General features: G+C 49.7%; 1 protein-coding gene across 1 annotated transcript in view; it reads left to right on the top strand.

The window, feature by feature from the left end:
• Window positions 1-65: 65 nt before the first annotated feature.
• Window positions 66-10,840, top strand: part of SSBP3 (single stranded DNA binding protein 3) — a gene marked incomplete at its 5' end in the record, with an annotated part of 148,992 nt that continues 138,217 nt past the window's right edge. Inside the window, 3 exons of the mRNA XM_006768392.2 lie at window positions 66-170; window positions 397-458; window positions 3,341-3,425. Coding sequence (XP_006768455.2) covers window positions 66-170; window positions 397-458; window positions 3,341-3,425 — 252 coding nt within the window. The remainder of the gene's footprint in view (window positions 171-396; window positions 459-3,340; window positions 3,426-10,840) is intronic.

Raw genomic sequence — 10,840 nt, 5'->3', positions numbered from 1 at the left:
GGCACAGCGCGGGCAGGGCCGGGAGCCGCGGGCAGGGTCCGGAGCAGTGCCCTGCGCCCTGACACCTTCCTCTCTCTGCCCCCTGCCCGCGCTCCAGGTTAGCTTTATACGTCTACGAGTATTTACTGCACGTCGGAGCACAGAAATCTGCACAGACCTTCTTGTCAGAGGTGAGTGGGACTCGCCCCTTCCTCCAATTTCTAGACACCCCTGCCTCCCCACTCTTCTGAGAGCCTTTGTTTTCAGGAGCAGCCACTGTGGCCACCATTTTGAATTTTTATCACCTTTTGGCATTTATTGTTAGTTGGTCTTCACAGCCTTTTGGCTCCAGGAAACCCCCAGCCCACCCCTTCCCTCTGCTCCTCCTCTAAGCCATCTCTGCTCTCTCCTCTCTAGATTCGATGGGAAAAAAACATCACGTTGGGCGAACCACCTGGGTTTTTGCATTCGTGGTGGTGGTAAGTTTGTGTGATAGTTTTGTGTGTGTATGTGTGTGTTTGTTTTGTCTGGTCCCAGTGAACAAAGGCGGGAGCCAGGAGGAGACCCCACCAAGCCTTCCCCTCCGGGGTGCACGGAGCCGGCAGCCGGGCACTGGGAGCAGGACGGTGTGAACAGGGCAGAAGAGGCTGCTGCCTGAAGTTTTTGCCTCCTCTCTCCCCTCCTATTGAGAGCCTACTAAATCATGCCTGGTGTTTGGATAGAAACTCCTTACTTTTCCATCTCACTCCCAGCCGCTAGGCAGGCTCGAAAAACCTTGAAGGATTTTTGTCAATTCTGCATGCTGCTTTAATTAGAGGGAGTGGGGGTGGGGCGGGGTGGAGGGGGATACCAGGTCTGTTTTACAACTGGCCTATCCTTTCTTTTTTTCTTTTACTATGAACTCAAAACCGAGAGAGAGAGAGAGAGAGAGAGAGAGAGACAGAGAGAGAGAGAGAGAGAGAGGCCATTGTGGCCTTTTCCAGGCACCCTGAGAAAAAGCAAGAAGGGGCTGCAACTTCCTTTAAAGATACTGATTCAGACTGACTGGACCTTCCTCTCCTCTGTGGACTCTCCCTCCCAGCATCCCTAAAACCACAAAGTTTCATTTTTCTGAAAACCTTAACTTGTCGCTGTCGACCTCACAGAGCACCCTTAGTTGGTCGTTGGGGGCTCACTTATCTGTGACCCTCCCCCAGGCCCCTGGGTCCTGCTGGTGTGGGACCCCCCTCCGTCTGGTCTTAGGTTGCCTGCAGGCTGAAGGGAGGCTTAAGGTCAGAGGGAGCCAGTTGGGAGCCGGCTGCTGTGGAGGAAGACCTGGATGTTTTGTGTGACTGATCGGTGCGGAGTCTTTGACATCCTTTTGAAAAGGAAAAGAGAGCAGAGGGGCTTTGATATTTTGGTGGAGTTCAGGAAAATGGAGTGCCATGTCTTGGGATCTTAGCGCGTGTACCTGGCCGCCAGCTCAGGTTACTGTTTCAGGTCGCTTTGAAATGCAGGGGGATGAAGTGTGTGTTCTACCTTGTGCAGGGAAAATGAGTTTTTCATTACTTCAGCCAACCTCGGGACTGCCCAGTGTTGGAGGCACTTGGTGTGGCAGAAGGATTCGACCTGTCGGAGTGGGCGATGGGTTTTCTGTGGTGGTTTTTGGAGAGGAGTGTGGATTGGTGTGACGGGTCTGACCGTCAGAAATCTAGGTTTGTGAGTAAAAGTTACTTAGAAGGGACTGGGGAGTTTGTAATGTTAGAAATCTTTGGCGTGTGGAGGAGTTAATCAAATATGTGCAGCATTAGAGGGCAGAAAGGAATGTTCTCAAGCCCCCCTCTGCAGCTAGAAGAAGTCCTGATTTTCCTGTCCTACCTATAATCTTCCTGAACCGGCTCCCACCTTGTCTGTGGTTCTGGGCTCAGGTCGTGGTCTTGTTAGAAAGTGCCTCATGATTTGACACTGAGCAAATGACCCCCGGCCTTGGGGTGGGAGGAGGTGGTGGAGCCAATCCAGAGAGGGCCGCGCTGTGCTCATACACCTTGAGTGAGATGCTTGCCTGATGACGGGCAGGGCTGCGGCTGAGATGGTTCCTTCTATGCTGGCTGTTGGCAGCAGGGGCAGGAGCACTGTAGGAGGAATCAGACTTCTGCTCTGGTGCCCATTTTACCCTTCAGTTCCTTTCCACCCCCGGGCCTTGGAGAGGGTTTCCAGGGCCTCATGTAAGGCAGTGACGACCCTGTGTTTGCCTAGGGCGTTACTGGTCGGGAAAGGACTTGTACGTATGCTCTCATTTAATACGAAGAGTTGGAGTGACCCTATAACTCATGGAGGGGGATGAGGCTGGGATAACTCCCGCCCCACCCCCTCCACATTCCTCCTTTGCTGGACCAGTGGGTAGGTGCCTCTTTGAGGAGGGCTCTCTATTTCAATATGAAAGGACAAGATACCTGGTTGACCTTTGGCTAACTGATACTTGTTCTTTGGTTGGGTGGGGTGGAGTGGTTCTTGCATAAGAATAACAGGGGAGGGCCTGGCTGGGAGTGGGGGCGAGGTCCAGCAGAGTGGGGGTATGGGCTCCTGGATTAAGAACCTGTGGGTTTCCTTTATGGGCAAACCACCCAGTTTGCTATGCTTATGAATCATAGTCCAGACTTTGGCAATTTAACCTTTTGACTAAATGCAACCATTTGGGGTTAGGGATGCGACAAAAGGAGCACAGACCAGATGCCGGGATTCTCATACAGATTCCTACCTGTCTGCCTGGGCATCCAGCGGGGGTGGGTTGTACTAACGTGTCTGAGCTTCAGTGCTCCCTGTCTGTATAAAGTGGGGGTGAATCTCCTCTCTTAAGCACGGTGGTCGTCACAAGCAGAGTCTAAAGTGTAAGGCATTTAGCACACAGTAGGTGCCTGATAAATAAGAACTATTACTCTTTTTTTTTTTTTTTTTTAAATATATTTTATTGATTTTTTACAGAGAGAAAGGGAGAGAGAGAGAGAGTTAGAAACATTGATGGGAGAGAAACACCTACCAGCCGCCTCCTGCACACCCCCCACAGGGGATGTGCCTGCAACCCAGGTACATGCCCCTAACCGGAATCGAACCTGGGACCTTTCAGTCCGCAGGCCGATGCTCTATCCACTGAGCCAAACCGGTCTCGGCAAGAACTATTACTCTTATTACAAATAGCTGGTTTGCTACAAGAGGGGTTGGGTCCATTTTGTTTTCTAGGCCAACTTTGCCCAATGAAGGCTGGAAAAGAGGGGGGTTGAGCCTTGGGGAGACATGGTGCTGTTAACACTGAGCATCGTGCACTTGCCGTTGTGTACACGAGTCATAATTAGTAATCTGATCTTATTTTATTTTCAACTTGCAGCGTATTTTGGGACCTTTACTGTGCAGCTCCTGAAAGGCGAGACACTTGTGAACATTCAAGTGAAGCAAAAGCCTTTCATGATTACGTGAGTAACAAAATTTTAATCCTGGCAATAATTACAGGGTTGGATAGCTCTAACTTCTTTAGGACCAAAACCAAATACACAGCCAATTGGCAGTGGGTTTTGTTTTCTCCTTGCCTTTCTTCTCTGCCCACCTCCTCGCTGCCCTCGCCCTGTGCCCTCCTCCCAGCACCGCTCTAACTTGGTGAATGGTATTTCATAATGTTGTAATTACGCAAAAGTGTGTGTAGATACCCATCTGAAGAATTAAATGGCGTTGAGCAGGGCTCAACCATGTGCAGTTTATGTTCAGAGTGGACAGTTAACCTGGAATGGACTGAGCCTCTTTGGTGTTGGTTGGTTTAAGAAAAAACGGACCACAGCCAAAAAGAAAAATAAAGCAAATAGGAACTTTGTGTTTTGGAGTAGAAGTGGTGTTGAGTGAGAATTTGGTGAAATGGACTTTCGCATTACTCTCCAGGAAGTGATCTTTCAAATTATGTTTTGGGTGTTTGTTTTATGTTGGTTTTGGTGGGGGGGCGGGGGGGGGGCTCATGTTGTGTCTGCTGAGATGATGGGTACTTTGAAGTCCTTGGCTAGTCCATAATCCTGTGTTCACAATATTCTTATGAACATATTTAATGTCATCACATTGTAATGCTTTCTGTTCAATCGTTCACCGTCTACCTGGATGAGTTTTTTGAAATGTATGAAATGCTTATAGAAGAGATGCCTGCCCCATGTCCCATCATACATGGCAGCCCCCTCAAAAAAAAGGGGGGGGGCTCCAAACCTGGGTTGGTGTCAGACTTTCTGATCAGATGAAACAGGTTAGGATCTTCTGGGGGGAGATGGAAATATCTGAAGGTCTTCCCAGCCTCCTTTCAGTCTGCTCCCATGGGCCTTGCAGAAGGTTAAGTGTATGTGTGCGTGTGTGCGTGCGCGCATGCTCCCACACATGCACGTAAGAGGTGGTCTATTTTTGTCTCACGCTTCTGCATGAAGTGGAAAGGAATAGTCCCCAAACTCTGGGGCATGGACGTTGGTTTTCTGATCGTCACCGGGGCCCACCCCCTTGGCCAGGCCATGGTGTCCCCTGCGTGCAGCGTTTGAAACTGGCCTAGGAGACCAGAACCCATCTGGTTGAGTTTCACAAGTGGGCAAATCCTATTACTGTGAATATCTTTATGGTGAAAATTTCCCCTGTAACACGAGGAGTTAGAGGCTCAGCTGGAGGCGGCCTGGATTTGAGACTATTCAATGTGATGAAATTCTGCCGTGACTGAGAAGTCAGTGCCCTTGGAGTGGAGTGCCGAGGAGATTCACCAGTCCTCATGCCCTCCCCGGGGTTGAGAATGAGAAACTGGCGAATGGTACTTACGGCAGAGCAAACTTTTCGTAGTGAAAGGTGAGGTACCTTGTTCCCTTGTGATGTGGTTCTGGGAACATCCAGGAGCCGGAGGTTGGAGGAGGAGGCTCAGAGGTGCATTAGTCATAGAAAAATAGTTGGTGAATTTGACCTTTCCACCAAGTAAAAGTCTTGTGCTTTAAACAAAAAACTATGGAGAGCCAGTTCCTGTGTGGCCAGTCTTCTGCTATGCAAATGGTTTTATTTTAGAGTGGGGGGATGGGTAGGTGTGCCTATTTCAAGCCAATCTCTTGATACAGGTGACGGTGCTACCTTTTGAAGCTGTCTTTCAGAGGCTAATGATTTTTAACGGCGTTTAGTGCTCCAGTAAGTAATGTGAGACCCTCTTTGGCAGTTTGTGGTTCCGTCTGCCACCTTGAAACGGTATGGTGGTTGGGAAACTTGCATGGGTTTGCTTCCAGTAGTTTGTTAAGAAATGACAGCAGAATTGTGGTAGTGATTTCTGAAGTTGGCGTAGGCATTTAGAAGACACTAGCAAGAGGCCAGGGATTTGCAGATTTTAGGGTCCAAACCCTTTTTCCTGGATTGGAATCCACCTGTGGCCCAAGAGTCAGATTGAGGGGGAGGAGGGATGAAGTGAGGAATGGGGACAGGAAAGGAATGTCTCTTTTGTGAAGGAGTTAAAGAGGTAGCATTGAGTTGCTGGGAAGACGAAGAAGCAAATGGAAAATTAAGAACTATTTAAGAAAATTAAGAAAAGGAACTCTTACCGTCTTTCTCAAATCTTCATGTGTTCCTGCATTCCCATGGCTATCATCGCGTTAGTGCATATTTGTTGCTGCTAGAATTATTGCCGTAGTCTCTTTTCTGGACTCTTGTCTGGAATGCATGCTTCTCTTACACATTCACATTCCGTCCATCTTTTATGTTCTCTGTTGTGGAGGATTTTCAGGATAGTTTTCTGTACACTCTGATCACTCCTTAATCTCAATGTCTATAAAAAACCACCTATACAAAGCCTTCGTTGGCGGCTTTCCCTGTGCTGGGCCCCTGTGCTGAGTGCTGTAGGTTCAGTGACCCTGGGAGAGAAGGCATGTTAACTCCATTTTGCAGGTGGAGAAACTGAGGCTCAGAGAGGTTCATTCACAGCTGGTTGGTGGTAGAATTAGGATCTAAGCTCAGGTCATAACTGACTCCAGAATTAGTTGGTTCTCTTACCCACTCAGCAGCTCGGCCTCACAGGCCATGGCAACACCTACTAGTATTCTGACTAACTTCTCATTCAGGGTTGTCTTTGCAACCACAGCTTGTTAATCTTTTCCATGCCAGAGACCATTCATCCACAGAGCTATTCATCTCTGTAGCTCACAATACCTTGCACATAGTAGGCATTCATGCTAATTAAATGAAGGAGTAAGGAAGTACATCGGAAAGGAAAAATAGGTACTTTGGGGTCAGTAAGTAACCTGGTCTGGAACAGCCCATGGAACACTGGAAGGGTGTTCTTTCGGTGACTTCATTTTTGCTGGGTGATCTTGAGCCAGGTAATTTAATGTGGGTTCACTCATTACCTTAAATCTTTATAGAAGATGAAGTGCCGTATAAATAAGAGTGTGCAGCAACTGGCCTTTCGTTTTTGATCAGGGAGATTCAGAGATTCTTGTGGTTTGTGGGGGAGTCGATGTGGCCCAGGTACCAGGTTGGGGCCTCGATGGGTAGTAAGTAGTAAGTGCTTGCTGGGCAGGGACGCGGAGTCGCCAGAAAGGACCAGAAAGGACCTCTGTCCGTCGGAAGATGCTGGTCTCGGCTCACTGACGGCAGTAAGTGGTTTTGTGTTCCGGCAGGTTGTTGATGGATCCGGGTGATCTCAAAGGCTCTGCTCAGGCCAAGGCCAGGCGATCGGGCCTGGAGTGAGCCAGATGACTCAGCGGGGAGGGGGTTTAAATTTTCTCTGAATTGGTGAGTTTTTATTTGAGTCACCATCTATTTTCTCCCACACATCTGGCAACTTCGGGTTTCTTGGCTCATTGTTCATAAGCCCGAGTGCCCTGATGCTGACCACGTATAACGTGGAACATTGGGGGACTTGGTGCCCCGAGTGGACTTTATTGAGAAATTGATTTGTCTATAGTCAGAAGAGCCCTGAGGCCATGGAGGAGGCTCACAGGGACCCTGCCTGTCATTTCCTTGCTGTTCCCCTCTGGCTGGAGCAGTGGTTCTGAGAGTGTTGGTGAAGCTCGTGAGGTCCCATTGGGCTTTCTTAAATTTTTGTCTGGTTCTGGCCTTTGTGGAGCAGACACTCCCAGTTGCCAAACGTGCCCCACTGTGGGCCCAGGGGGGTCCTGGCGACCCTCTTCACAGGATCCGTGGGGTTGGTAGAAGTGCCTTTGTTGTCCTCTCAACCACCAGCAGTCCTTCCCCTTCTTGTGGGAGCTAATTTTGTGTTTTCCTTTTGGGGGCCAGAAATGAGTGGAGCAGATAAGGCCTTGAAGCGGAAGGAGCTAAAGAGCAGTGATGGTTTCATGCACAGCTCATGCTGCTGTACTTTTCATAGTGCTTTTCCAATATGTGGTTGTGGTTTGGCCTCACCGCTGCCTGTTGGTCAGGCTTTATTAAGGTCTCATCCCCATTTTACAGATGAGGAAACTGAGACTTGGGGTTTAGATGTTTTGTCGAAGGGCATGTAGCCAGGCAGTGGAGGGAAGATGCTTGCTTTTGACTCAGAGTGTGCCCATACCTGTTCACTGAAGAACTGAATTTAGCAGAGAATAGGCTGAAGTTCCTGAGGGGTGAATTGCAGAGTCCCTGGCAGAGGTGGGACCTGAGCTCTGGGAAGGGAGCTTGTTACGGTGCACTGGCTCTTTTGGCTGGGAAATGTGATAAAAGCTGTGGCCTTTCCTTCCAGAGAATGCATGTTCCTCCACAAAGGAGACTTTGTGCCTGACTTCAGGAGGTTCACGGGCTGCTGCCCCAAATTCCAAACCCCTCTGTGATCCCCAGTGAGGAACTGGGGCGTATAGTGGACATGGAGTCCCATGACCTTGCTCGTCTTAAGCCTTAGTTTCCCTACCGAGGACCTTGTCATTGGGAGCCCCTGAGCTCCCTTACCCCTGTGCTCCCGCCCAGCTGTGACCCCTGTGACCCCTGTGACCCCCTCCACCCTCTGCTGGGAACCTGTCTCTGCAGGCGGGTTGGTTACGAGTCCTGGGCGTGCATGCGAGTGGAGGTATTTGTGGCTCAGTGGCAGGGGTCCAGCGTCCTTGGTGGGTTTGAAATAGCCAAGTGATATTTGAGAGGGTTCTCCTTGGATGTGCTGAGCTGAGGTTCCTGCCAGGCAGGGAGTGTCCACGCCTGCCAGGGCCTTTGGGAGCAGGGGCACGCCAGGGTGGCCGGGCAGCCGCAATGGGAGGAGAAGGCCGCAGCTGGGCTCTGGTAACTGGGGGAGCGCGGTCCCCCGTGATAAGCCAGGGTAGCTATCTGCCCAGAGGTCCTGACAAGTTCACGGCGTTGCCTTTGGCTCTGACCCTTGGCACCCTTGTGTGGCAGATTATGAAAACAAAACGTACACAGTTGTTTCTTTCTCCTCTCCCTTTGGAGCTTAGACTTCGGGTTGCATCCTTTCTTCGGGCTCCCACCCCCATTTGCTGCAAGTCCTCTTAACCCCCCGGAGCCTGCCAGACTCCTCCATCGGTAGCTAATTAAACACTAAATGAGTAACTGGAATTGCATTTTGCCAGAACCCAGGCAATGCAGCCACTTTAATGGGTTTCAAGTGGCAGCAAGACCCCAAATTGCAAATCTTTGCCCTTTATTTTAAGGCAGGAGTGGGGCGGGGGGAGTGGTGGGGACCCAAACAAAGTTTTTGGCAGTGGTCACTTCATTTGAACTCCAAGACCAGCCGTGCGCACCAGTCTTTGCATAATGCCATCTTTGTTAGCTGAGCATTTGCAAACTTGGACCGAGAGCCAGCTCTGTGCCAGCCCTGGCTCTGAGGGAGCGGGAGACACCCGGCTCTCCCTGCAGCGTCCCTTAGGCTGTCTGAATTTTCCGAGGGAGGCAGGTTCTCTAGTGGGGACTTGAGGCCAGAGCCGCCTTGCCCCCTTTCCTCGACCTTCCCACCTCCGTGTGTGAGTGTGTGTGTGCTTAAGTGTAAGAGGGAGAAGTGGAAGGGAGGTGTATGTGCTTGAGGGCCTGTCAGCCAAGATAACAGAGATGTTACACTAGCTGTAGCCTATATCATAGTATGTAGGGTTCAGAGCAGCGGTTCTCAACCTGTGGGTCGCAACCCCTTTGGGGGTCGAACAACCCTTTCACGGGTTGCCTAAGACCATCAGAAAACACATATATAACTACATATTGTTTTTGTGATTAATCACTATGCTTTAATTATGCTCAATTTGTAACAATGTAAATACATCCTGCATATCAGATATTTACATGACGATTCATAACAGTAGCAAAATTACAGTTATGAAGTAGCAACGAAAATAATTTTATGGTTGGGGGTCACCACAACAGGAGGAACTGTATTAAAGGGTTGTGGCATTAGGAAGGTTGAGAACCACTGGTTTAGAGTATTTAGAAAAATTAATCTTCTTTAGCTTGGTAATAATTCTGACCACGGCACAAGTACATTAGACGATTCACATAAACTTCTTTAATACATGTTGCTGGGAGCTTACAGCAAACAGACAATAATGACTGTTTGTTTTTCATTCGCCAGAGTAATGGGGTTTCCTGTAGCCTTGGTGAGATGAGTTTTAGGAATGTTTCTCTCTGTGCTATGCTTTTATTTCCCTGAGCCTTGAATCCTCTGGATTTGAAGGGTTTGGGCTCTGACTGGCAGCTGGGATGCATACCTGAACTCCAGTTCTCACTCTCGTTTCCTGGCAGGGCAGACTTTCAAACACTCAGTTTTCCTATCTGTAGAATGGGGAAATGGTGATCCCCTACTATGGTGGTTGTTTCTCTGTGGCTAGTACTTGGTGATTTTGTTTCCTTTCTCTTTACAGCCTTAAAGTACCCCACCCCCCCTCCCCCAAATTTTTATATCATGGAAGAGAAAATTGCATATTTTTCTGGGAGAGCAAGTTGACCGTAGGGACTTGAATTTCTCAGTGATGCTCTCTGATGCCCTGACATGTTGTGGAGTCCTCCCTCCATCCCAACTGTCTTGTCTCACCTCCACACCCCTGCACGGGGCAGAGCAGGCTCGTGCCACAGGCTGGTACTGATAAATGCTCCCCTGAGGTGTCTACGCGCCTTATCTGTGTTGGACAGAGTGGTCCTGTCCCACTCCCACATGTAGCTGCCACAGAGCTAGATGGTGAGGCCCAGAGAGCTGGCGACTTGGCCTCACCAGAAATCTGAATTAAAATTTGTGCTTCATACCACTTGTTAGCCGGGGTCGGTGCGGGCGGGAGGGGGGGCTTCACTTCTTGAGGTCCATCCTCTTGACTGTGAAACAGGTGCAAAGGGTTGTCCTTGCTCAGCCAGCCTACGTGGGAGTTGCTGGGAGGAAGGCTCGGGAAGCTGTTGTGCAGTGAAGTGCCATGGCAGTATTGATAGGGATAAACAGGTTCGAAGCCCCTGGGTTGGTATCTTGTCCTTGTCTTCTTTGTGTATGTGCTGCCCTGGCCGGCCTTGGGCCTCCCCTGACTTTCTGATTGAGTGTGGAGTTCCAGAGAAGGGCCTAAAGGAGAAGGGGGGCTTGTGCATTGGACAAACTGGTTCTGGGTGTGTTGGTTGCTTTCTCTTTCCACTTCCTAGGGTGAGCTTTAGGCCGTGGTCAGCTGGTCCCCAGACAAGGAGCAGAAGACACTGCCGAATGTCAGGGTGTTGATTTAGTTCCATCGTTGAGTGCCTGCTCTGCTCACTACCCTGTTGAAGAGACAGATGTAGCTCAGGATGTGATAAGTGCACACTTGTGCAGAACGATCTTGGTCTTTGGAGGGATGGATGCAGAGAGTCAGGACAGGTCACAGGAGTCGGTAAGCAGTCCCACCCTGGGAAATACATTCAATGCAGGGTTGCAGGTGATGGAACCAGAGGTCACCTAGTCATCTTGCAA

This window comes from Myotis davidii, unplaced genomic scaffold (genome assembly GCF_000327345.1).
Source record: "Myotis davidii unplaced genomic scaffold, ASM32734v1 scaffold79, whole genome shotgun sequence".
NCBI classification, from domain to species: domain Eukaryota; kingdom Metazoa; phylum Chordata; class Mammalia; order Chiroptera; family Vespertilionidae; genus Myotis; species Myotis davidii.
This window is presented reverse-complemented; position numbering and strand designations above follow the sequence as displayed.